The 27,415-nt window shown below is 32.8% G+C and overlaps 1 protein-coding gene across 2 annotated transcripts in view; it reads left to right on the forward strand.

The window, feature by feature from the left end:
• Positions 1 to 27,415, forward strand: part of Ptp36e (Protein tyrosine phosphatase 36E) — a 172,625-nt gene that overhangs the window by 8,993 nt on the left and 136,217 nt on the right. For both annotated transcript variants that reach the window (XM_064076881.1, XM_064076882.1), the window contains exon 2: positions 23,026 to 23,430. In XM_064076881.1, coding sequence (XP_063932951.1) covers positions 23,220 to 23,430 — 211 coding nt within the window. In that variant the 5' untranslated portion in view covers positions 23,026 to 23,219. The remainder of the gene's footprint in view (positions 1 to 23,025; positions 23,431 to 27,415) is intronic.

Consider the following 27,415-nt stretch of genomic DNA (forward strand, 5'->3'; position numbering starts at 1 on the left):
CTTTTTTAAGAAGACGCCGAGACGAGGCGATGGAAATGAATAATTCCATCATCGACGCAACATTTGAAAATTGTTTTCGCTCTCGAAACACTGATTCTGGTCTTATGAAAAATGCATTTCTGGGATGGAAGTAATGACTAAAGAGAGTGTCAAAATTCTGTTGCAGAGGGCTGACGCGTAAAATTAATGGTGCTATGCTTTCGTTTACATCACGCGACAAATTTGTCACCAGATGTGGACAACAATAAAAGATAAACTGAAGCTACTGAAATGCTCGGTTTTACTTTTTAAGTTACTTTTTATTACAAATGATTGATTTCATTTAAATCAGGATTTCATACACGATTTTAGCTAATAATTTTAAATTTATTCAGATTTTTTCTCAAAATTAGTAACTGCTTTAATTATAAGGTAAGAGTGCGTATTTATAATTTTGAAGCAATTGCACTTTATACTCAATGTACCTATACAGTTGTTATTTATGTATTCATTAAAATTTTGTGACGTGATACGACGTGGTGGACAACACAGTGGCAGGATCAGTGATCAATTATTGATCATTGAACCGGTTAGCTTTCGCTGAAATTATAAGGTTGTACACACTAAATTGACATATGGAATTCTGATCTGGGGACACTTCAAATAATTATTATATGCAAAGATGGGCAATCTGAATGATTTGCAGCTTAAAGTTGTTGTTATTTGATTGTAAACACTCCTTTAAGGAGTTGTCGGCTATAACACTACCATGATGTTAAGTTTTATAATTCTTGTTGAAGATTAATGCATGTCGATTAGAAGAAACGAGATTTAGTACCACCTACTGGGGTGCTAAATTCTATAAACAAATTTCATGTAGATCCCGGAATAATTTTATACCATTTAAATAGCATCTGAAATGCTTTATTTTTAAAAAGTGTTATTGTTCTTTTATGGAAATCTTAAATTGTATTTAACTACAATACTTATTAATATTTCTTCTTTAATGTCTAAAAATATAAAATAATTGTTTATTACCACTACTGCACTATTTTTATTGTTATTATTATCAATGTAATCTTAGTACTTTTAACCTTAGTCTCCTTCTCTCCTTCGATGTCTGAAGAATGATGTTGAACGAATTATGTTCTGTTTCATATTTTCTTCCCTTCCTTCTTGTTCATACTTCTTATTTAAATATATTCTCAATTATCATTGTTTTTGAATTATAAATATTGATTTTCATATTTACCTTTTTCATTTTTTCATCGAGGATCTTTATGTTAAGTTATAATTTTTTTCGGTAATCAATACCAAACTTTCTCCATAACACAATTTAGTGATTTTCCCAATTTTTTTTCCAAAAACACCACTTTTACCTTGTTTTTCGTTTTCCTTATTGCCGCACCTAGTACGAGATAAACAGGACAGGATTCAAAGTGCATCCTTGTTTTTAACTTACTCTGTTTGTGAAAGCTATCTTTCATTTCTAAAGTGTACATAGTTTATGATATTATAATACATATGTGTAAGTGTTACAACTACTGTTTCTAGAGTGTTCCTGTTTCTTAGAGCTAATAATTATGTCCTGTCTCTTTATATGGTCGAAACCTTCTTCATATTTATAAAATTTACTTAAATTTCTCAGCGTGTTTGGCTTTTTCATGAATATTTTTAAATAAGAATGTTTTATCTTTGAATTCCTTGGTCCTTCCAAAATCCATTTGTTTTCTCCAGTTTTGTTTCTAATTTTTCTAGGAATTTTTTTCCTGGTGTACTTGTTAAAGGTATACCTTTGTAACTTTGTGTTTTTGTACTTATCTTCTTTTTAAAACAGCGGCACAATTATTTACGTTCTCCAGTCTTTTGGAATCTTTTTCTCTTTTTTTATAAGGTTTGTTAGTTATTTGTGACAGTTCTTCTTTTTGTTCTTTATTTATGTAAGTATTTAATAACATCAGTACCAATTTCGTCTGTTCAGGGTATTTTTTTAATTTTCATTTCATTTATTATTTCTGATGTTGTTCTTTTAATTTATTCCCCCATATTAGTCGGATTTTCTCTTTATTTGTTCTTTATGCAATTCTTTAAAATGCTGTTGCCATCTTTTCAAATTTTATTTTTATTTTCTGAGCGTGACCTAAGGCAGTATTGTAATAGGGTTCATTCGATGAGTGGCTACTTTCAGTTTTTCTCGGCGTTTCATGACCCCTAGGGTACGAAAAAGTAGGTCTCGCATGTCTGTGTCGATTTTTATTAGGCAGATGATACATTAATGAATTCAGGAAAACAAGTTCTACAAGATATGTAAAAAATTGGTCTAAAGAGTTTAGACAGTACTTCCCTCGCTGTCGGAAACATGACGACTGTATGCCTACTATGTTTTTTTTTCTCATTACGTCATCAACATTTTTGCAAGGATACGTATATCAGTTTGGATAGATGTAGTGTAATACCAAAAATAAAAGTACTGTATTCCCAAATTTTCGGGAAAATGAATTGGGTCGTCTTGAATATTGATTTATATACAGGGTGTCTCAGAAATAAGTACATTAATTTTAACCAGTAACAGAACTCATGAAACGGAACAACTTTTTTATCTAGCATTTTTTCAAAAACTCAAGTCGAATTTTGAATTTTCCCACCCATATATTCACGAGCCGTCTATGTTCATCTTAAATAATAACTTAAATAATAACAACACTACAACAATGAAGAAGGTACCCTAGCAACCGTTTTGACACTGACAGTCATTTTTATGTCAATGTTTTTATTAAACGTTGTCTCTTTAAAGTTTGTTTGGCACAGATTTCTAATTTATAGACGAAATGTGTTGAAATGGCTTTGTTTTCAAATCTGGACTGTACCGATATCGTTTTAACGTACAGTGAAGCTCGGGGAAACGGCACTCGCGCCCAACGAATTTTTTCAGAAAACCTCCCAAATCGTCGTCTGCCAAATGTGCGCAATTTTAAGAACGTTGCAGCATTTTCGAGAGTACGGATTTTTTAAACCTGCATCTCAGGATAGGGGTAAGTTACGTAGTAAGAGAATTGCTAATATTGAAGAGGCTGTTTTGAAGAGTGTCGAAGCTCGACCGGGCACTAGCACGTACCACTGTCTAGTGGGATGTATCGGAGAGTAGTATTTGGAGGATACTCAGAGAACAAATGTACCCCTTTCAGGACCAGAAAGTTTAGTTATTGAAACTAACAGACTTACCACGTAGGCAAAACTTTTGTGAGTGGGTTAATAGAAAAATAAACGAACAAGGAAATTTTGTATCTCTTATACCATCAACTGATGAGGTCGGTTACACGAGGGAAGGTGTTCAACACCCACATTTGGGTCGATGAAATTCCGTACACCATTAGGGAGCAGGATTTTCAATTTCTCTCTAAATGTTTGTCACATTGACAAGATTAGGAAAATACGTATCCTAGTAACTGTTTTTGACCATAAATTATTAATAATTGTAATAATTATTAGTGTCCATGGGTGACTGAGGATCCATGGGCGGGTAACCTTAATTGGGATATAACTTTAACAATTTTTAACTTGATAATTAAAAAGTTCTTGACAAAACTCTACTAAAAAAAGTTGTTGAGTTCAGTGAGCTCTATAACTGATTAAAATTAATGTACTTATTTCTGAGACACCCTGTATAATCAATAAAATAACGAAACAGTTTACTCATGTATGCCGCGTGTATTAGCAGAGGCGACTCAAAATCATTTATGTATAAGCATTCTAGAACGATTGCAGTGTTTCAGAACCGCTTCGCAATTTCAAAGTTACATTGTAAGATGTTACAAAATTTTGATTTTTTTACAAAAATCTAGTTGGGAAAAGTAAAAACTCAATAGGGGAGGTTTTAGCAGTTGAGATCTGGTTTGACCTGACCAATATATCAAAGTAAATTCACATTTTTCTACAGTTGGCATAGCATTAATTCAAGAAATCTGTACAAATATAATTTCTCAAAAAAAAAACGCCTCAAATTTAGTCTGTGGTTTGGTCAACTGAAAACTTCTGTTATTTATCTCAAATATGAAGTGTTTTTCTTGCAAAAAATTATTTGGAATGTTGAAAGGTGCTCTTAGTTCTTGAATTGTTTTTACAGAATTTTCTTTTTACATAATATGATTTGACAAAGTTTCGTTCTTTCATGCTAAATGTTAACATTTAGAATCGTGAATAGTTATGGTGGGAGTCCTTATATGTATTGTTACGAACTAAGCCCATAAGTACGACGCCTACGGGTTTTCTAGTATGTGCGGCGATGATGGGTGACACGACGTTCGCTAAAGAACACGCATAGAAGCGGTGACGAAGACTTTTCGAGAAGGACCGCGTTGTTGTTTAAAATGGGAACCACGTCGGGAGAAGTCAATGAAGTCCGGACAATGGGAAAAGTAGAGTCTAGTCAAATTCATTCTAGTCGAGTCGGAGTTATTCTGTACATGATCGCTGTGTAATTAGTCGTGTAAATTTGACTTACTAAGGAATAAATTGTTGAATTTTACCTACGGCCATTTTTAATTCACCGAACAACGTAACAGTATTATACACAGTTTATTTTCTTCCTAATTCTTAATTCCCCTATTGAATTAATGATTATTATTATCATTGCATGTCTCCAAAATTTGTAGTAAAATTTCAAATTTTGTGATTTGAGCAGCTGGTGATTTTAATTTGCCCAGTACAAAGTGGGTTTAAAGCGAAAAATATTTCCGTGTCCATTCTAATAAAATATCGTCCATGTGTGTGACCATGTATAAAATTTTAATTTTAGGAATCTTCCATTAAAAACTCGCTCCTTACACATTACACGCAAAAATAAAACAAGACCTAATTAAAATAATGTCTATATCAGTACGTATGTAGTCTATTTGTACAATGTAATAATAATTTTTTTATAGAAACATCTAAACAGTAAAATATATAAAGAGAAAGCCCATTACTAGAATCACCTGAAACAACATATTTTGAGAAAACGTTGTCAAATAAATCTTTTGCATACCTTATTCAAAATATGCATTTCGTTAGGCGCATTTCTTATGAACGTTAAAACTTGTTCCCCTGTCAAAACTTGTGATTTTTTGGGAGAATATCTCTTCGACTTCTGCTGAAGGAATGCAATCAACTGTTTGAAAATCGAAATGTCAATATTTTCATTTATCAGGAAAGTTGCTTTCAAGTACGAATACTTTGCCCGCAAGGAATTAGGGCTGTATTTTTCAGACTATATAAAAAAGGACCATTATTAGTAAACATATATTTAAACGATACTAACTCATCAGGTCTTGAAAGTAAGCCGTCATCAGTTTCGTCATCACATTATTGGTGGGGATGATTAGGCAAATTATGGTTAGCGTTTTACCATCTACATGATATTCTTAACATAAATACAAAATTTCACAACAATCGGTCCAGTACTTTCGGACAGACGGAGACGGACAGGCGGACAGACGGACAGACAGACGGAAACAGGAGACCTATTCCTTCGTCTTCTAGGGGTCATGAAAGGTCGAGAAAATGTAAAAGTAGAGAGTCGACCGACGGACTCGATGGCAATACTTCCTTTGCTTACGCTCAGGAAGTAAAAAATACAAACAATCGTATTTTTATTTCCCAACCCTTGGTATGACATGTAAAATGAATTAAACTGTCAAAAGTGGGGTATACGACCCACCATGCCTTTTAAACTTGATAACTTTATTTCACAGTTTTCACGTTTCAAGGTCAAAACGTCGTTTTTTTATGCTATTGTAACCATTCCAGCTTGTGCTCTTATCTGTTCTTTTACTCCTGAACATCACATCCTATATAATTATATTATTCATCAATTTTATTTCTCGTCTGTCAATTCCTTTCTTTTTTGTTCCTATTATTTCTAGATTTACTTTTTAATTTATTTAATTAATCGGCTAATTATACTAATTAAATGCTTAACGGCACACATCCTTGGAACGCTACAAAAAATAACGTTCTGAGTATACACTTTTTTAATTATGTATTGAAATTTATGAATACGCCCTTTTTAGGAAATAAGAAAAACAAGTAACTACAAGAAATACCACACATAAATATGTCACAATTGAGAGTTTTCCGACCATTTAGGTCCCAGAAGGCAGGTAATCCTTATCGCACACGCCAGAACCGTCGTAATTCAATTCGACCCAATCCTCACAAAACCAGGGTGCCTAAATAAATTCGTAACCTAACGTGGCGTTCAATACCATGCAAATTTTATTAGATTATCGAAGCAAACCTATTGTAGGAATTCCAAGATTAATTAGAAATGTCATTTAAATCCAATACAGACTTAGTAAAACACCTTGACCGTCTAGGAAGTAGGACGAGCGGAATGAAAGTCGAGCTCTGGAAGGATTGTTTCTGAATATTCTGCGTCGTTATGAAGTGTAAGTGTTCTTAAGTTTAACGATAAAACAGAAAGCGACAGTATTTCGGAGTGTCTTTATTTTCCGAGTACATGAGAGCCAGATGGGATGTTATTCAATTTGTACGACCGGCAGGACAGTTAAACAAATTCTTGACGACCTAGAAGGGATATTCCTGTGGGTTTTGGTGTAGATGAAATTGTTTGTTTTTATGATTATGGTTTAGTCTTTTGGTGGTCGTTTTTGATATTTGTTTTTATTTATTTAGCAAGCACGGAAACGACGGAACGCAATACTCAAAGTTTTAACGACAAAATCACGTTTTTTTTCCAGTTTCACTGTGGTTTTTCTCATGCTGCGACGTTTCTAAGTACTGGCTTATATACTTTATTTATGTTTACGTTTTCGACATTTTTCATCTCGGATCAGATAAATATTTAAACACAGTTTAATTTTTCGACAACGATATTAATTCGATGCGTTAATAGATCTTAGAATAATGTTTTAACTAAAACTGATTATTCTGTTAAATAACTCTTGCTCTTTGAGTAAATTTCATTTTGTTAGGTGAAATTTACGACGCAACTTTTGATGGCACCCTATTAAATCGCCGCCGGACCTCTTGTGACCATAATTCTATTTTCCCCATTAACTTACGCTGCTTTATAAATCGCTGAGTAATAATTCAAGGGTGATTTCAGCTCCAAAAACATACGGCGAATATTCCAAAGAACGTCCGTACATTTATTTATATTTACTTTACAAAAAGCGTTCCAAATATTCAGACTTTGACAGATTATATTTAAGAGAATAATAAACGAGTGGAACAACAAGCTGTGAAGTCTAATCACCATGAAAAGCCACGGCCTGAAGTTTGTCCCGGATTATATAAGCTTAGGGCCAACGCACTTGAATCGAAACAACCATTTTCCGGATCATTTTCTTGTTGCCACAGCGGATAGCGTATTAACGAACCATCGAACTGAAACTAATTTTTACCGAAATCTGCATTTATATACAGAAGTTGGCTTTTTTGTTGAGGGCTCGAAAGCTCTTTCAATGATTATAAAAGTTACAACGACTGGTAGGAGGAGGGCGAAAAGCACCCAATTTTTAATTTCGAGTTATTCGAATGGGGTACAATTTCCTGTAAAGAAATCTCAACAAATTTTTACGTTTTCTACTCATCTAAATATGTGTGCTTCGAGAGGGGAGAGTTGTGTAGTAAATTCTAACTCAAGTGTCTGATTTTGGGCTTATTATTATTATTATTTTAAACTCAAATGGCTTTGGTTATATTTAAAGAACGGCAAGGTTTTCAACTCTAATTATTACTAATTTATTATATAAGATATATTAAATTTGTCTCCTTCTAAACTTAAGTTTTTTAAATATAAAAAGTATAAACAATATTTACGACTGCATTAGTAAACAACTTTAACAATATTTTTTCTACCGTCGAGACGACTAGTGATAAATTTAGAGCCATAAAAAACCTAACAAAAGCCACTGAAGAATTAAACCCCTTTGTTGAACTAAGAGAAGCTTTTATGTTCTTTAGTCCACTCTAATTAACCTTTTTTGTTATCCTGTAATAGCAAATCCTAGCAGTTCTAGAGTTCGCTGTGTTCTTTTCTCCTAATTCCTGCTTAATTTGATCAAAGATGAAAAATATCGTTTTCCTTGATTGTGTGGCCCCGGCTAATCGACATATCATTCCTGACCTGTTTTCGCTGCAGTCCCATAATTTTATCATTTATTCTGCATAATTTTTCAATTTCTGGATGAGACGAGGGGACGCTAAATTAAGAAATCCGGAAGGATGAGTTTTTGTGTGGTTTGATGACACTGTTGAGTGGATCGTTTAAAAAAAGCGCAGAATAAATGAGACTCACAAACAGCACAGTTGACATCTTCCACATCGATCAATGTCGCTAAGAGAATCATGTTAATGATAGTATTGATGGTATTGCTTAGAAAGAACAAGGAAGTTTAATCGGGGAAAAGGAAGCAAAAGGATGCGTGAGGGGAATCTTTCAAAAAGAGAATGAAATATTGTTCGAATCTGCTTTGTTTCGTATTTTACAGTATTCAGTGAATGGTGCACTTTATAAAAAATGACGTTTGATTTATAAATACATTTGTAGAAAACCGTCGATGAAATATGCTTTGTCTGGATGGTGTGTTTTTATTCGTGACAGAGGGCTTAGTTGCACAAATAGTAACAAAGCTGATGTGTTTGGTTTGTCTCGATGTACAACAGACAACAGGAAATGATTTTCATTTTCGGTGGTAAGTTGGTAAATTGAACTTAACTGGGACAGGAGAAAGCTATTCAAGAAATTGGATACTTACATACTTGGGATTTTCTGTCTAGCACTTCTGTTTACTTAGCCACCGGATTAGGTTTTCGAAGCGAGTTTTGTGGAAACTCTGTACGCAGTCAAGTAAATAAATAATAAAACAAAATTTACTCTTTTTATAAAAAAAAACTGATTCAATGTTATTATTTAGACAAAACTCCATTCGCTCATAAAGTACAATTCATTCTGCTTGTATTTTAAAGAGTTAATTTCAAAAAGGATTCTATTATTCATTTTTGGTAACACTGAACATTTAAATTTTAATATACAATTTTAGGAGGTTCGGAATAATAGAAAAATAAAATAAAAATTATTAGTAAGTGAACAAAGTTTCAAAAAAGGTCACGGAATACTTAGTTCAGGTATAGAAAGAAGCGTGCTATTATATACAGTGCGCTCATTAATTATTTAGATCAGTGGAGACTGTGGATTTTAAATTGACAGATTGTGATTGTATTTGATACATTCATTCATTGAAACTTTCGAATTTTTTGAAAAAAAAAAGTGCAAAAAGGTTTTCTCTGTAGAACATAAAACATTCATGATTGAGTCCTACTTCCGAAATGGAGTTGCCATTGAAGGCGAATGGCATTATAACAGTCAGTGGTGCTGTTTTACAAGAATTCCAACAAAAATTTCCACACTTTAATTTTATCGTTGCTGATTTTTACAACGTTGTTAACTAGAAACACTGTGCGAGTATTTCGTGAAACAGGTATTGTCCACCACAAAAATGAAAAACTCATGGAAAATAATCCATCAGCTTCATTGAGGTATCTGTCGCAAGAAGTTGGACTTTCCGTGGATACAAACCAAACTGTGAAAAAAAGCTCCACCTTTTCCCGTATAAACTTCATGCCTATCACGAACTTTTGCCGGCTCATTTTAATAGACGTATTGGCTACTGCAGATGGTTTCTTGAACATCTCAATGATGATAACGTGCTGGATTTAACATTCTTTTCTGATGAAGCTTGGTTTCATCTCTCCGGTACTGAGTTTGTGTCAATTTGAATAACAATTATGAAAATCCACATGTCTTTCGTGGAACACCACTCCATCGTGTTAAAATTGGTGTATGGTGTGCAATGTCCTGCAAACATATCTTTGGACCCAAATTCTTAGAGGAAACTGTAACAATACAAAGGTATCGAAACAATATTTTAACTGCTGTTCAAGAGTTACAGGATGATGAACTCCAAGACGAATTTTTTCAACATGGCGGTGCCACGGCACATACAATGGTAGACAATTTGAATTTTTACGTGAATTCTTTGATGATAGAGGGATGAGTTTACAGTTAGTTCTTGAGTACTCTCCGATGTCATCAGGTTTAACCCCTCTGGATTCCTTCCTGTTCGGTTATCTAAAAAACACTATTTTTAAAACTCCTATTCACACCATAGGAGAACTGACAGACAGAATTACCGAAAAGTGTGCTCGCATTACTCCTGCTACACTACAAAATGTGTCTGATAACATGAAAAGACGTGTCAATTTATGTATACAGGAGAATGGATACTATTCCAACAGTTTCTTTAACTTTGTTTTCGCCTTTTAAGTAAACTTATTCACACATTTGCAGAAGTTATTTTCTTTCACTAGTTTTCAACATGCAAGGACTAACCTTCGTTTGTAAATTAATTTATGTCAGTATGCAACCAACATTACACATGTGTTTGTTTAATTGCATAATCTGAAAAGTATCCGAAACCGAGAAGACATACGTTCAAAATCGCACAGCAGTCTTTGATCTAAATAGTTAATGAACACACGGTATTTCAGACGAGAATGACTTAGTAAACTTTGATATGAGGTCATGAAGTTTTTGCAGGAGGTGAACAGATAAATTATGATTAGCGGTTTACGGTGTTCACGATAAGTTGAAAGGGTTTGCAAAATTTCGGGGCAATCTGTTTTACAGTTTCTAAATAAATTGTAAAATTTTGTTGTCCCAGTTTGTCTTTTTTTATACTTACAAAAGAATAATTAAGAATGACGGTGGAATAATGAACCATCGGGACAGAAGCATATTATTTTTTACATGACTTACTTAACAAAATTTTGAGATGAGGTTATAGATTTTTATCAACTATATACTAATGTAATATCAATCTGTATTTAGTTTCGAAGATTACGTGTCAAATAGACACGGAAAGGGGGGCTTACTTTTTCGTATACAGGGACTATATGAAACGTCAACAAATCATGACATCGCTTCGTTAATTGGCTAATATTTAATTTTACATTTTTAGCTGCACTTGAAAACATCAATAAGGACTGCATATTTTTAACATTCGTACATTTTAAGTTAGATCGGTTTAAACTGGCGCTAGATTTCTGTAAAAAAAATGTATAATATTTGCAACCCGCTTGTAGATTGGAAACTGATTATTAATTTGGTATTGTTTAACACATGAGAATCTTCGTGAGTAATTTGTGGTTACCAATTATAAAAACCAATTAAATAAAAACAGCCATCAAGTGAAAAATAACAAAAATTATTATTTTTTACTCTACGGCTTTCATTAGCATGTTTTTGTTTGGTATGTTATTGTGGTTTTATGTAACACCAGTGAGTAGACAGTGACTATATGTATTTAAACTCTATACTCACTGACTTGCTTAAGTAGCTGCGTTTTAGGGACGAGAAAAGTTCAGTATTTTTTAAATTATGTGTTACTGCTTTTTACTAACTCTATAGCTTTGGTGTCCAACTCTATGGTCTTGACTCTTGATGTTTGTTTCATTTACTTTTATTTACGTATTTACAGTTTGTCTTTAAAAATAAACTGGTAAAATTTGGAGTTATTGAATTAAAAAATGTGACCTTAGTAAGTATTTCTAAAATTACTTTTAAAATGAGTTGTTTATGATTTTTTTTAATAGGACCTAAAAATACTTATTTCAGGAAAATAGTAGTAGCTATAAATCATTCAGTCTAGCTAGAAAATAGAGTAATGCTAATGAAAAATATGAATCTTATTAAAAAAAAAACAATAAGTATGGTTTTCGCTGGTGGGCACAGCACACCGAAGAACCTCAATTTTTTAAAGGTCTAGGCATTTTTAGAAAAAATTAGTTAGCAATTTTACAAAATATTGTAATAAATATTATTAAAATATTTTGCATAAATCGAGTGACCCAGATGAAAGCCGTGGCCTTTTTTAAGAACGGATATGGATATTCAAAATTCTGTAAACGCTATTGTTTTTAGCTTGAAGGGGGAAGTTCAATTCAGTAAAATGATGTTTCCATTTCCACATTTTAAGTGGATTTTGAAGAAAATAATTTTTCTAAAAATTTTTAGGTACCTGGGTGTTTAAATATAAGTGGAGGTTATTGCCAAATAATAACTGACATTCTAATAACATAACCGAAATCTCACCTTTGTTCGGTTAGCGTTTTAACAAAAAGAGGCCCAAAAATATATGTAGGTGATCTGACTAGCTTCGTAAAACGAAAATAACAAGTTTGTAATTAAACACTGACAAATAATGTCGGAAACCGATTGTGGAATGCAACTTTAGTTTAGTCTGAGAGGATGGCAGCATAGTTCTTGAATCTATAGTTATAACAAGGACTTTGTGAGTTGTGTGATAATACGATTACGATTTTTTCTGAAAATTTTGGTAACTATGAAAAAAAATATGTACCAGCATCTTGTGTTTGTAAATTTTTTCAAAATAATCTGAAATCTATAATCTCTACATCCACATTTAAAATCAATTAAACATTTAAGAAATAATATTAGGTTTAAGTTGGCTGACTTTATCCTATATTTTTGTTTTTGACATTGCATAGCAGAGAGGTACACAAATCCAGATACGTAAAATTGTTTTTTCACGGATCCACGAGGATAACATTCCCTTATGTGCCAATTACGCACGTGCATTATCACTTTGTTTTAACTTCTAGTATATGTATAATAGGAGTAAAAGGTTTCAGTTGTGCAATATTATCAAATGACCTATTTTTAGCACGTAGACCATTTTTCATCTCGATAGATAATCTTATTGGAAATATTGAAACTGGAGAGCTTCCAAATTTATAAGTAAAAAATTAGGCAATACAAATCAGTTGTGTGTAACTCTTTTTATTAATATTGACTATAAGTTACACAAGCTTTGGCAAAATATGTTTTTCAATGTGGCGTTATCAATTTTGAATTTTAAATATTGTAGACGACGATAATGCCATTATTGATTACTGTTATGAAATTAGTATGCGAAATAGTACAAAATTAGTGTCGGTGTTTACTCATGCCATCACCGTCTGTGCCAAAATTTTCTATTCTCTTTCTAAATTTAAATACAACTATTATTTGATCAATTTATTATGCGAATGTGGCGAGTACACCACTACACTGTAATGAAAATCCTGTTTGGATTTCGTTCACGCTAAAATAAAACGTACACGTACATCAAAGAACAGAAAACAGTACAACGAAGAGTTAACAAAGATCACGTTTAATGGTAATTTAACGAAAAGAAACACACCCCCAAGCGACGATTTATTGTACTTACTGATACGATTCAACTTTTTACAACGTGTCGTAAAAACACCGAGATTTCTCGTTAACAATAGCAAAAGGCCCAACTTACCCCATCAATTTTTTATTCCGCAATAATAAAAACAAACTATAAATTAGCCATCTCCCAGTTCTCACTTTATGTGTTTATTCCGCCGGGTTTATTGTGTTGGCCGTAATAACGACTAATTGGGACAAATATCGAGCGTATCATGATCTACTTCTCAGAATCCTTTGTTTCAGTAAGTTTTCTTTGAATTTTCAGCGCCCGTGTCGCCAGGAATTTCCGAATTAGCGAGTTTCCAATTAACTGCTACAGGATCCTTATTTGCACCGTTACGACGTGAGCTTTCTCATTTATATGCTGAATACCAAATCTGACGCTGTCACCGGTTCGGAGGATTTAATTTGAAACCAAAATGATTAACAGCTGTTGTTTTTGTAGTTTCTGCGGGATGTCGCCATTTGGAGGCGATTTTTACTCGATGCGAAAACGATGACATTCAAATAAACATTATTTTCTAGAACTGTTCGTTTTTACTGGATTAAAGGCATTGAAAAAAAAATTGTTATACAATAAAAGTCAATGAAAGAAAAAAGTTTTCAAATACAAATTAACGTTCGTCACTATTATTATAATAATAATTACTATTATTGCCGCAAATAACCGTCTGTCCCTCTTGGTCAATTATTGTGTGCTTAATTTATGCAAGACATATTTTCTTTTTTTAGCAGCTTTTATCTTCCATCTGCAGGGTTACAGACAAAGAGCCCAATTAACCTCACTGAAAAAATACATTTTATTTTTAAACCTGCGCTTACTCAACAACAACAACAGTGTCCGAAACGAAGTGTCATCTGGCAAAAGACGAGCGGAATTCATATTTCAAATATTTTGGCGAGGAATCTGTCTACGTAAGCACAAGTAAAAAATTCATCTTTCAATGAAATTTCGATGACGTATGGTCGAGGGGTCATAGTTCGGAAAACTAAAGTTATGGCTGCGGAGTGAAGTTGCGAAACCCATTGTCGGCCAGAAAAATATCAGCGATGACCTTGATATGGGAAATTCTTGACATATTTTATTTATGATGCTGTATTTTATCTAATAATGAACCGTCCAAAGCAATAAATCTAAAATGTTGCAACCGGAGATTTTTTCGGTTTTGTTGGAGGCGCAGGTTGACTGTAAATTGGTGTGATTTTCGCAGTGTGAGTATGCTGAGCTGGTGCGGATTGTTTTTAATATGCAAGCACAGTACCTATATTATAAAACAAAAAAAAATCTCAGAATTTCATCTTTACTCATTTAAGTATATTTTATATGTCTAATATAATTCCAACAATTACAAAAGAGAAATACGTGACAAATATGTAACATTATTTTATATAAAATAATAATTAGAGTTAGTTAGTTGTAGCGGTTTCTAGATGTACATCGATCGGTGACACACTCATGTCGTCATTATTATTATGGTCGAAGATAGCTACCAGAATTTAGGTCCAATTATAAGGTAAAAAATAACATAATAAACAGATATTGAAAATCATCTTTACTGTACAAAGAACATTTAGTACATTAGACAGAACTTCCCTCACTCCAGAAGTACATTCCAAAAAATACAGCTTCTTAAAAAAATTGCGAATTTTGCTTATTTTTTGTGACAACCTCTATAAGTTAAAATAAACATATTATGTGTAGACTGTTAAAGCATAGGTAAGTATACTGATGCAAATAACACTCCGCAGCCCCTGCGCCACGGAGAGCGTAGTCCGCACAGGCATCGGCAATATCAAATGCGCCTATATTTATAGCAGATAACCAACCGGAAAATGTGTTATCACTACAGCCTAAATTCGATTGTTTATTTTTATGCATAAAAAAAACGGACGATTAAGCATTAAGCACGTCGCGTCGCAAGTTGTCTCTTCAAAACGGAGAGGGCGATTAAAATAATTAATTAAGCTACAATGGAGTAGAACGTTCTGATTATCTTGGGTAAGTAACTGTTATTATGATAATCCTTATTTTATTATTATTAAGTATAGGCGGGTGCACCATTACTGTATCCTCAAATTTTCGGAAAATTGTGACCCAATTCATTAATTAATTATCCGATTTTGGTTTTTTTCAGAAAATCTGTATGAAGAATTAATGCAGCCATAGTATAGGAGTATATTTTTTACATATAAAATTTAAATAATGTTTACTAAAAAAAAAATTAAGTGGGCGTCATCAAATTATTGGTGGGGATGATTAGCCAAATTTTGCAGTTTATTACTTTTTTTGAGTCCCCCTGTATGAGTAAATCTAAAAAATATGAATGGAATGATGATAAATCACAAGTATAGCATATTTTCGATAAAATTTATTCGGTAAAATTTTGAGATGGGTTTTTTAGATAGGATAAACAGATATATTACCATGCTTACGATAATTCTAAAACGGCTGCAATATTCCAAAGCATTCGGTTTTGCAGTTTCTGGTTTGATTAATAAAGTAAGTTGACTTTGAGTTACCCTGTGGATAGGATTTATTTGGCAAAATTTTGACATGACTTCATCAGTTTTTAGGGGCGTCGCAAACAGATAAATTTTGATTAATGATTTACCATGTTTTCGATAACCTTAAAGCGATTGCAGTGTTTCAGAACATTCAGTTTCGCAATTTCAAAATTACATTGTAAGATGTTACAAAATTTTGATTTTTTTTACAAAAATCTGGTTGGAAAGGGTAAAAACTCAACAGGGCTCATAAACTACAAGTCGAGGAGTATGTTATTTTATAAAATTTAAAAAACATTTACTATTGTAGATTTTGGAGATGACATCATCACATTGGTGGTAGAGATGAGACAAATTTTGGTCAGAGTTTTATCATCTACACGACATTTCTAATATACATCAAAAAGTAGACAACAATTGGTCTGGTATTTAGAACAGCAGACGTCTGACAGATAAACTGACGGAAACGAGAGATCTATATTTTCGTATTCTCTGTCTGTTTTAAAAATGGTCAACTGAAAGCGTCTGTTATTTATCTCAAATATGAAGTGTTTTTCTTGCAAAAAAATTATTTCGAATGTTGAAAGGTGTTCTTAGTTCTTGAATTGTTTTTACAGAATTTTCTTTTTACATAATATGATTTGACGAAGTTTCGTTCTTTCATGCTAAATGTTAACATTTAGAATCGTGAATAGTTATGGTGGGAGTTCTTATATGTATTGTTACGAACTAAGCCCATAAAGTCGCCCCGGTCGATACCTATGGGTTTTCTAGTATGTGCGGCGATGATGGGCGACTCATCGTCGGTGACGGCGGCCGGGTGCCATTGGCCTAAGAAGCGCCCAGAAGCGGTAACGGAGACCTTTTCACAAGGACCGCGTTGTTATTTAAAATGGGAACCACCGTCGGGAGAAGTCAGTGAAGTTCGGACAATAGGAGAAGTAGAGTCTAGTCAAACCCATTCTAGTCGAGTCGGAGTTATTCTGTACATAATCGCTATGTAATTAGTCGTGTAAATTTGAGTTACTAAGAAATAAATTGTTGAGTTTTACCTACGCCGATTTTTAAATCACCGAACAACGTAACAGTATTATATACAGCTTATTTTCTTTTTATGACCCACCACTGACCCGGAAATGACCGGCATTCAGGCAAGACTTCTATCATTACGGGTACTAAGACCAAGTAATGATATGCATTGATTAGATTAACAGAACAACTTTCGAGATTCTAGAATTACAGCATACAAATTAGTCTGCTATTATTCTCTAATCTCACCCCATCCCCAAAAGTCTAGCGTAACTACCGACCATTTATCCGCGCATCACTTGAAAATTGACCTACACTACTCTGACCTACTGGTGCTAACCTAATCTGACTAACATGATCAGACTGTTCAAGAAACTTACGAACAATATGACATGTTCCTAACAAAACAGCTTTTTGAATTTTGATAATTATTGAATCATTCAAATGCAAAGACTTTAAATTCTCAACTAAGCTATTTGGAACTACACCTACATTAGAGATAACTAGAGGTACAATTGAAATTTTTTTAAGATTCAACATGGATTTCATTTCTATCGATAACTGTAGATATTTTGAAATCTTGGTGTGGTATGTTTGAATAATGTTGTTTGTGTTGGGAACAGCAATGTCAATGAGAATGGCTTCGTTCGTGTGTTTCTTGATAAGTATGATGTCTGGTCTGTTAGCTGTAATGTTTAAGTCTGTAAGTATTGTGCGATCCCAGTATAATTTGTATTTGTTATTTTCAAGGAACGGAGATGGAATGTAAGTGTAATACGGTGTCGTATCTTCGATTAAGTTCATAAGTGTTGCTAATTCTTTGTGGATGATTTTGGCGACGTTGTCGTGTCTAGCTTTGTAGTCAGTTTGTGCTAGGATGCTGCAAGAAGAGATTATGTGCTGGATCGTTTCAGGTTTTGCTTTGCAGAGGCGACAGCAGTCGTTTTTTATGTTCGGATCTTTGATGATGTATTTTTTGTAATTCTTGGTATTGATTACTTGGTCTTGAATAGCAAACACAAATCCTTCTGTTTCGGCATACAAACCTGATTTTTTTAACCAAATCAATGACATCTTCTTATTGATATGAGTTTCTTCTAAGTCTTTGTAGAATTTTCCATGTAGTTGTTTTTGTTTTAGCCCACTTATTATTTTATCTATTGTGTGGGGGGTGTGGATTTCTTCGGTGTTCGACAGATTTAAGGGTGTGTGGTTCAAATCTGCTCATGTGATGGTGCGAAACATTTCATTTCTTTCCGCTCGTTTCAAGAAATACTTCTTCAAATCTGAGATTTGTCTCTGACATAAGTTTTCTAGGTTCTGGAAACCCCTTCCTCCATTCTGTCTTGGTAATGAGAATCTTTCAATCGACGATTTTGGATGATGCCTTCTATACTGTGTGAAGATTTTCCTTGTTGCGATGTTTAAATTTTCAAGATCAGTTTTGGACCATTTAATGACTCCAAAAGAATATGTTAGTAGTGGAACGCAGAATGTATTTACTGCTTTCATTAAATTTTTTCCATTTAACTGTGTCTTCAATATTAATTTCAATCTCGCTAGGTATTGATCTTTCAACTGTGTTTTCGTTTTGCTATGATTGATGTGTGATGATTGACAGAAACCCAGATATTTGTATGTATCGTTTCGTTCTTGTGCTTCGATTATTTCGTTATTCTGGGTTATATGTGGTACTTGGTGTTGGACGCCTTTTCTGATTGCTTGGGTCTTACATTTCTCAATACCAAAAGACATACCAATATCACCGGAAAATTGTTCAGTCAGATTTAATAGGTTTGTTAACTGATTTTGTGTACTTGCATATATTTTTATGTCATCCATATACAGCAAGTGACTTATTCTGTTTTCTCTTTGTTTGTTAATTCTTATATTGAACCCATAATTGCAACTGTTCAGGATATCGGAGAGGGGATTTATTGCTAAGCAGAACCATAACGGACTAAGAGAATCGCCTTGAAAAATTCCTCTTCGGATCATTATTGGATCTGACTGAATTGTTTGTTCATTTAAGGTTATTTGAAGGGTGGTCTTCCAAAATTCCATGGAACATTTTAGAAAAGTGCAGATTTTAGTATCAATTTTGTATAATTCCAGAATTTTGCATAGCCAGGAATGAGGGACAGAATCGTAAGCTTTCTTATAATCAATAAAAGCAGTATATATGTTTCGGTTTTCTTTTCTAGCTTGTTCACAGATGATGGAATCTATGATTAATTGCTCTTTGCAACCAAAGGATCCTTTAATACATCCTTTCTGTTCTTCATTAATGATGTTAGAGTTAAAACAGTGTTGATAGATTTTTTGTGTAATGCATGAGGTTAATATTTTATAGATTGTTGGTAAACATGTGATAGGTCTGTATTTTGATGGATTTTTTGTGTCGTTATCTTTAGGTTTTAAGTATGTTACACCATGACATAAGAATGTTGGAAAGGAGGATGGGTCAAGAAGGAACTGATTTAAGTGATTTAGTAAATGAATATGTACACAATTAAATTTTTTTATCCAAAAATTATGGATTTTGTCTGGTCCTGGTGATTTCCAGTTGTGTGTCTTATTGATGGTATTTATTAATTCGGCAAGTGTTATCTGATGATCATTCATTGGTGTAACTGTGGATAGTTTATGGGATATATGAGGAATCCATTTGGCAGATTGGTTAAATTCAAATTCTTCAGACCAAAGTTTTGACCAAAATGTTGTTACATTAATTCTTAATTCCTCTATTGAATTAATGATTATTATTATTCATCATTGCATGTCTCTAAAATTTATAGTAAAATTTCAAATTCTGTGATAGCTGGTGATTTTAATTTGCCCAGTACAAATTATTATCTTAAAGGAAAAAATAATAGCCTTTGATTGAAGACACGATTTATACTTACGGAACCGAACATTTTTACTTTTCACATGCATATCACCGAGCGATTAATAAGTGGAAGAGATAATTCTTTGTGCGTCTTTTTATCTACGCTTTAGTTTTTTATTTTTAAGACGGTGTAGAATAAATATATTAAAACTTTAATGCAATTAGTGTCTTTTTTTAACATTATTAGTAGGGTTGCAATAAATACAGCCTTGTCAACTAATCTGTTAAAAATAGTGCTTTGCTTTTTTCGATGAACATTCGACCTTTTTTTTTCTCAAAATAAATCACAATTATTTACACACACTCATATAATTCGCAGTCAGGTTTTATCGTATTGTAGGCCTTTACACTTACTTAGTAGCCATTTCCTCTCTCTGGGAGACTTTAAAACGTGAAGATATTTTGAAATCCTCCAAATTTTGTCTTTGTTCTAGAACAAATCTGCCGTTGATGTAAAAAATTATTTGTGTTTATTCTTCTGAAGCCTCTCACCTATTTATTTAAATGTCACATGTTCCAGACAAATTGAGCGTCGTTTTACGTACGCCTGTATTCAGCAGCCGGAGTCCATTCGGATCTAATACATAATTAATCAGATTACTTTTTATTGCCTCTCCATCTCCGCCCACGACGTAAATAAAATGTTTAATTTTGTAATGGCTTTGACGCGGTTAGCCGACGATATCCTCAAATTAATTTAAGTTCCTTAACCTCAGGATTAAAAATGACGTCTCATTAGTGCTCTCCTCCTCCTCCGGCGTAATCCCCCAATAAAAAAAGAGTTGTGTTTATATAAATGGGTCCGTCGTCGGGAAAAGCATTTCTCTAATTTATGACGGTGGTACTTACAGCTTCTGGTTTCACCATCTACTAATTTAAGTCATCTCTCACTTGATATTTCCCAGAACTTGAACTTCCGTCGGCCTCAAATATAAATTAATAAAACGCCACGAGGTGACGTTTTAACCGGAGTTTCACTATATCATCGGATATATAAATTCATGACTTAGTTCTCACACGTCGGTTTACTTGTAATGGATTTCTAAATAACGTTAGCTAGAGCTGCGGGCAAATTAGGGAAGGAAATTTGAATTTGAGGGAAACTCTAGAGAGTTGGGTGTTTCTTGTACTTCGCCAAATAGGTCAAACAGCTCTTTATTTTTAAAAGTGTTTTATGTATTGTGTGGCATTTTTAGATTTCTATTAGTAGAATATCTTTGAAAAGTGGATGATGGGGATTTTTTGGATTACTGCAGTTTGCTAGGGACAATTATATTCTTTCAGTTTTTGGAGTTGATTAAAGATCTAGACTGAAAAAAAATCTGCTAATAATATAATTAATAGTAATAATAATAATAATTCAGGACAGCATTTCTAGTTGTACAAAATACTTGAAATGTAGATATAAGGTCAATCGCGAAATTAGCTCTTTTTTAAAAAACCTTCTATGGGGTTCTGAACTAAGGTTTCAACTTTCACCATAAGAATTAACAACAAAACGGAAAATAGACTTAACTCATTTGTCAATTTTGTCATATACCTATGGAAGACAAAAAGAGATATATCATGGAGTACAAAAAAGACCAGTTGACCAACTTGTTAAATCTAAAAGAAGAGTTTTCTGGAGACATAGAAATGTACTTTGGTATCAACAAATATAAAAATCAAGCATTCATAAGAGTTGTCCAACAACTAATCTTACATGCTACAGGGAACAGTGAAATTATTGAAGCAGAAGAATGACAATATGACATGCAAATATCTGGACAAATCACAAGAAAGATACTTACTCAAATTTTAGAACTGAAGAAACACATATTTCCTTAGAAGAGTAGAAGGAAACGAATTGTTTCGTGCCCTAATACTAGCAGATTTAAACCACATATTCTTAAATCTACGAGTATCTAAAAACGAAAAAATGTACATCTCACACATACTTGAAAATATGATTGATTAATGAGCTAAAAAAATACAGCTATACCGAAATACTGAAAATTCTACAAAGAATTAGGCAAAGATCATGTTAACAAGAAAAGGTCATTGATTTGGTAATAAGCCGAATATACCTCTGATCAATTCCTGTTTTATCAGTGCGTTCCATTAGTATATTATTGTTTACTATATTAAAGCTTTTTTCAAAGCGAATGAAACAGATGTATAAATCCTTTCATACATTCTATTGTGAATAATTTCTAAAAGGATTTTCAGGGCATTACTTATTATATGTATTATTAATCATTAAGTAATCAATCTATACTTACGCCACAACTTTGCGTGTGATGTTTTGGGGAGGGGAAAAATATTGAATTAAGTCAGCTCTTTGGTTACTTCACCCGATTTATGCAGGGAGCTGCATCCAAGTCTGGATATAGGGAATTAACATGGGAATTGGTTTTTATTTTATAATATCTTCCCAGATCACAGTGCGACAGTGCGACGGAACATTTCGCGACAAATCGGATCGGGCGCGAATTTCAAAATACGATTTTTAAAACCTTTTTACAGTGAATGAGCACCATGCGACGATTTGAAAAAAATACTGGCCAATAGCCCTCTTCGATCTCCACAAAGGCATCACTCAATAATAGCTTTAAAGTGATCTGGGGAATATTATAAAATAAAAACCAATTCCCATGTTAATTCCCTATATCCAGACTTGGATGCGGTACCTTGTATATTGAATTAGATGAAGTTACTGGCTTCTCGATGTTCGTTATAATTTCTGTATTGACTCCACTTGGTCTAGGTGTTATATTATCTTTAAGTTGTTTTATTCCATATTCAACTTCAGATTTTAGTATTGTAGCGCCTTTACCGCGTTGATATATGTAGTTGAATTTTTTTGTTACTTCCTTAAACATTTGCTCTATAAATCTAAGCGATTCCTATATTTCTATCTTTCTTTATCTACTCGTTGTATTTTTACCATCCTCTTTTCTTAGTCTGTGTTGGTTCTTATATTTTTTCTATTTATTTATTAATTATCTTAACCTTTTAAGTTTAATAGTTCTAATTCTTCGCATTTTTCTCTTACCCAGTTTTCCCTCACATGCTTGATTTTAACTTTTATTTGTTGGGTCCATTAAAAATCTAAAATCTCGCCTACAATCCATTCTTCTTTTCTCGCTCCGTGTTTTACTTCCCAAACGTGTCGTAATATCTCTGTATATATATACAGAGTAGCTTAATAATACTTTTTATATAACCTATACACTCTTAAAAAATGTATTTCTGTATTAATTTCGAATCTTCGAAACATTTATTATAAAATAAATCAAATCCCTTTTTCTGAAATCTCCTGTAAACAATGTTGTCTCTTTTTCAGATTTCTCCGCAGAATGTTCGTGGAAGCTACAAGACGTCCGTGTAATTTATGACATTCCGACAAAGTTTTCCGATCGAGAAGAGTTTAATAAAATAAATTCATTTCGTCCAGCTCCAGCGGATTGAATTTCAAATCAATTTTCAGTCGATACGAATTAATAACGGGTTAAATCGCGCAGTGTCAATCTTTCAAGTATGTCCAGTGAACCGGATGCAAAACTGAAAGAACATTCATCTGGAACGGTTAGGAGGAAGCACCGATCACGATCAACCCCAAGATATAACGATGTGGAAAAACCAAGGAAAAAGAGACATATCAGTGCGGCAACGTCGCTGGTTACTCTTCCTAATACAATCAAATTGTCCATGCTTAATAGTGGACTTCTACCAACTAGCAGATATAACAGTAAGTTTTATCTTTATACAGCTAAGTGCGCGCTTGAAGATCGTTACCACGGCTTATCGCTGCACAAGAATGGCTCTAAAAGATGGAAATTGGTGCGTTATGGCGTCGCGGAACGATATGTACTTAGAGCGTGCAGCTGGGTAATGGCACTTTCGGTGTGCAGCTTTTCCACGGAATTATATTTAAATTGTATATATACATAGAGTGGAGATAAAGTAATGTATAAAACTCATAAAATCTATATGCGCAGAGATAATAAAAGAGATATAAACATGGAATTCCCCTTTACGTGGAACCTTGCCATGATAGAAATATTACTGAATTTTCTTTATTTGATCCCTTGGTTTTCTCTTTCTAGATATCCAGCTTTTAAGCAAATAATTGTATGTTGTAATACTTACATATTTTTAGAATGTATTTAGCATACAAGGTGATTTTTTTAACCTAAAACTTTCAAATATCTCGAAAAATATGCACTCTACGAAAAAATATTTACCTAGAATAAAAATTTCATTATTCCATAGGGGAAATATACTGGTGATAATATTAGTCCCCCTGTCATACTCCTTGGAAGTGGGGCGGGGGGTAACTTTGAAATCTTAAATAGGAACCCCTACTTTTTAGTGCAGATTCGGATTTTACGACTAAAAGTATGTACAATTTGTCTGAAACATTTTCTCGATTCATGATAGATAGCGCTGTAATAGACATTTTCCCTACTGAAAACCTATAAAAATACTACGTTTGCATTGTACATAATTAACATTAGTCATAAAACAAATTGTATTTTTCTAATTTACTAGAAAATTACTTTTCAAGAAACTATATACTATTATCGCAACCCACGAAGAAGTGTTGTTTACATTTAATGTTTGTGTTATTTCTTTTCTTTTGTTTTTTTAATTGCAACAACAATACAATAAGAAATAAAACAAAATAAACGTATAAACCAGTCATTTACATTTTTACAGGTAATAATTGCCCCATTATTCGAAATTTTGCAAAATGAATACACTTTTTTGACGACGAATTTCAAGTATTTACATAAGCGTATGCATAGGTCCTTAGTAGGAGGAATGGAAAAAATTGAATTGCGTCTATTACAGCGCCATCTATCATTCATCGAAAAAAATGTTTCAGACAAATCGTACGTACTTTTACTCGTAGAAGATATTTCCCTCATGGAATGATGAAATTTTGATTCTAAATATTTTGTCGCAGAATGCAAATTTTCAAGATATTTGAAAGTTTCAAGTTAAAAAATCACCCTGTATAATGATCTGTTTCGGTGTCATCATGTATAGTGTTGAGAAAGTTGTGACTGAGAAAAATAAATGAGTAAATAACCAAATAGAATGAATAGTACCGAAAGCATTGTAGTCTCTTTCTAATGGATCTAACTCTTTTAAACTTAAAAAAGTATTAACATTATTTATATCTTGCTGAAACACTTACTTTCACAATCATCTCAGTAGGAAATGAATTTATAATAAATTAAAATATCCAATATTTCCCCTAAAAATGTAAACTTTTTGAAATCATTTGTTACCAATTAATTTAAAAGATCTAGCAGTGGAACATTACGCATTCAGTAAATTATTGAAAAAAAAGCAGTTTCATAGAGTTCACTTGGGGTTGTATTTTCTTTTTAAATGTACTGGGTGTTTTATTTGAGATTACGCACCAGTTATATTTATTAAAAAAAAATGGTCGAAAGTTGCTTCGACAGAACTTCCCTCGCTCCTAAAGTACAATGAAACATCAAACAATCCAACATTCTCGAGTGTTTATTTATGTTTATACATCGAAAGAATGTCACGTAGAAATTAGTTTGATTTGAATTAAACCACAATCGAACAAAATGATCTGAATATTACAATTCTTATTTTGTCATTATTATTACAAAGACGACTTTTTCACATTTTCGAGGAAATGGGGTGACTCGTTCTTAATTTGATCAATAATAAATTGACTGACTCATTAATTTTTTTGAGTCACCTGTTTAAGCAAATCTAAAAAATATGAATGCAATGATTAAAAGTCTATTCATATTTTGCACATTTGCGAAAGAATTTATTCGGCAAAATTTTGAGATGCCGTAATCAATTTTTTGGGGTTAATAAACATTTTCAGTAAAAAGTTACCATGCTTACAATAACTTCAACACGTCAAGATTTCAAAGTATTCAGTTTTGCAATTCTTGATTTAATCAATAAAATAAATTGACTCGGTCATTATTTTTTTTTACACATATCGTATAAGCAAATCTAAAAAAAAATTATGCAGTGATAAATCACAATTATAGATTCATCATACTTTGCACAATGCACATTTAAGACATTTTTTCGGAAAAATTTTGTGCTGGCGTGATCAATTTTTTAGGGGGGGATGATATTTTGATCAAAAATTTACCATGCCTATGATAACTTTAAAACATCTCCAAGATTTCAAAGCATTTGGTTTTGTAGTTCCTGATTAAATCAATAAAAAAAAAATTACGCATTCATTAATTTTTTTGAGTCACCCTGTATACGCAAATCCAAAAAATATGACCGGAATGATAAATTACAGACTCATCATATTTTCTACATTTTAGATAGGATTTATTCGGCAAACTTTTGAGCTGACGTCATCAGTTTTTTGGAGGGAACAAGTAAATATATTTTGAATAAAATGCTTATCATAACTGTCAACCATCTGCAAGATTTCAAAGCATTCGGTTTTGCAGATTCCAAATTAAATGTCAAAATGTTGATTAGATTTAGAACTTTTTTTGATTAACAGTTTTCAACATGTCTATTCGTATTTTAAAGTAAAAGTTTATAAATTCTCAACTCCACCATATTAAAAATGGACGCTGGATTAATATACAACATTTTTTGGTTAACTTGCCATGTGAAATGTGTTAAGTGTTTTAACTTATTTATGCAAGGTGATTACTGATTACCAAATTTGTTAAGGTCAACCTAATAGTTTTTTTGAAATTATGCAGATTCAACAAATCTCATGTAAAAGAAAGTCTACCTAGAAACAAGTCCGAAAGTGTCGCAGACAAAACTTAACGACAAAGAAACGTCATTTGCGTCAAAATTTTCAGAAAATTCATAAGCTATACATGGACGTCGTTTTAGCCACAATTCAGTGCGGTAAAAATTTAGGTTAACACCATAGTGTCATTTATACGTCAAGTGAATGTTCATATCCACATTATATCTGTACTTTGTGTCACTCTGTTTTGACACTTAAATGCAGTGACTAAAGCTTCAAAATTTTGACAAATCAAGTGCGAACCACTTTGTTGTTAAATTTTATTTGTGACTTTACAGGATATCCTATTTGAAAAACATGAGACAACTGACAATTTGTGAAATCTCCAGATCGTCATCTTTCAAAATAGTGTAACTATGAATTTTTAAAATTGGCTATTTTTTTCTGTAATAATGCAAATAATTATATCGAAAATTCTTGATAAAAAACTTTAATACATATAGGGCCGGTTTATAGAACAGCGAGTTAAATATTTAATCCTCGATTAGTTTAACAGAGAATTAAAATGTGGAATATGAGCCCGTGATTGGTCAAAACATGTGCGTTGCCTCGCAACGGACCTCAATTAAAAGTTAATCGCGAATTAACTTTAACTTCGCTTTCTATAAATCGGGTCATAATTTTTCATTTTTTGTCGGGCGAGCAACATAATTAGTAATCGAATCATCCCTGGAAAGAAGTGAGCATGTCGGTGATTAAACCACACTGATAACAAAAAGTTACAAATGTAATATTTTTATTAAAAAAAGTGTAAATTTGTAAGGAAAACTGGTACAAGATTAATTAGTTTTATGAAATAATTTCTTTATAAATTCTATAAATACAGTCACAAAAAAAGCTTGCAGGAGTCAGACCATAAAATTTTAGAGCCCAGAGATTCTCTGTATTTCGAGTAAGGATTCAATTGTCGAAAAATTCTCGTATCATGCTGTTATTG

Source organism: Zophobas morio, unplaced genomic scaffold, assembly GCF_036711695.1.
Source record: "Zophobas morio isolate AGI-343-1 ecotype UQ-CSIRO unplaced genomic scaffold, CSIRO_AGI_Zmor_V1 ptg000108l, whole genome shotgun sequence".
Taxonomy (NCBI): domain Eukaryota; kingdom Metazoa; phylum Arthropoda; class Insecta; order Coleoptera; family Tenebrionidae; genus Zophobas; species Zophobas morio.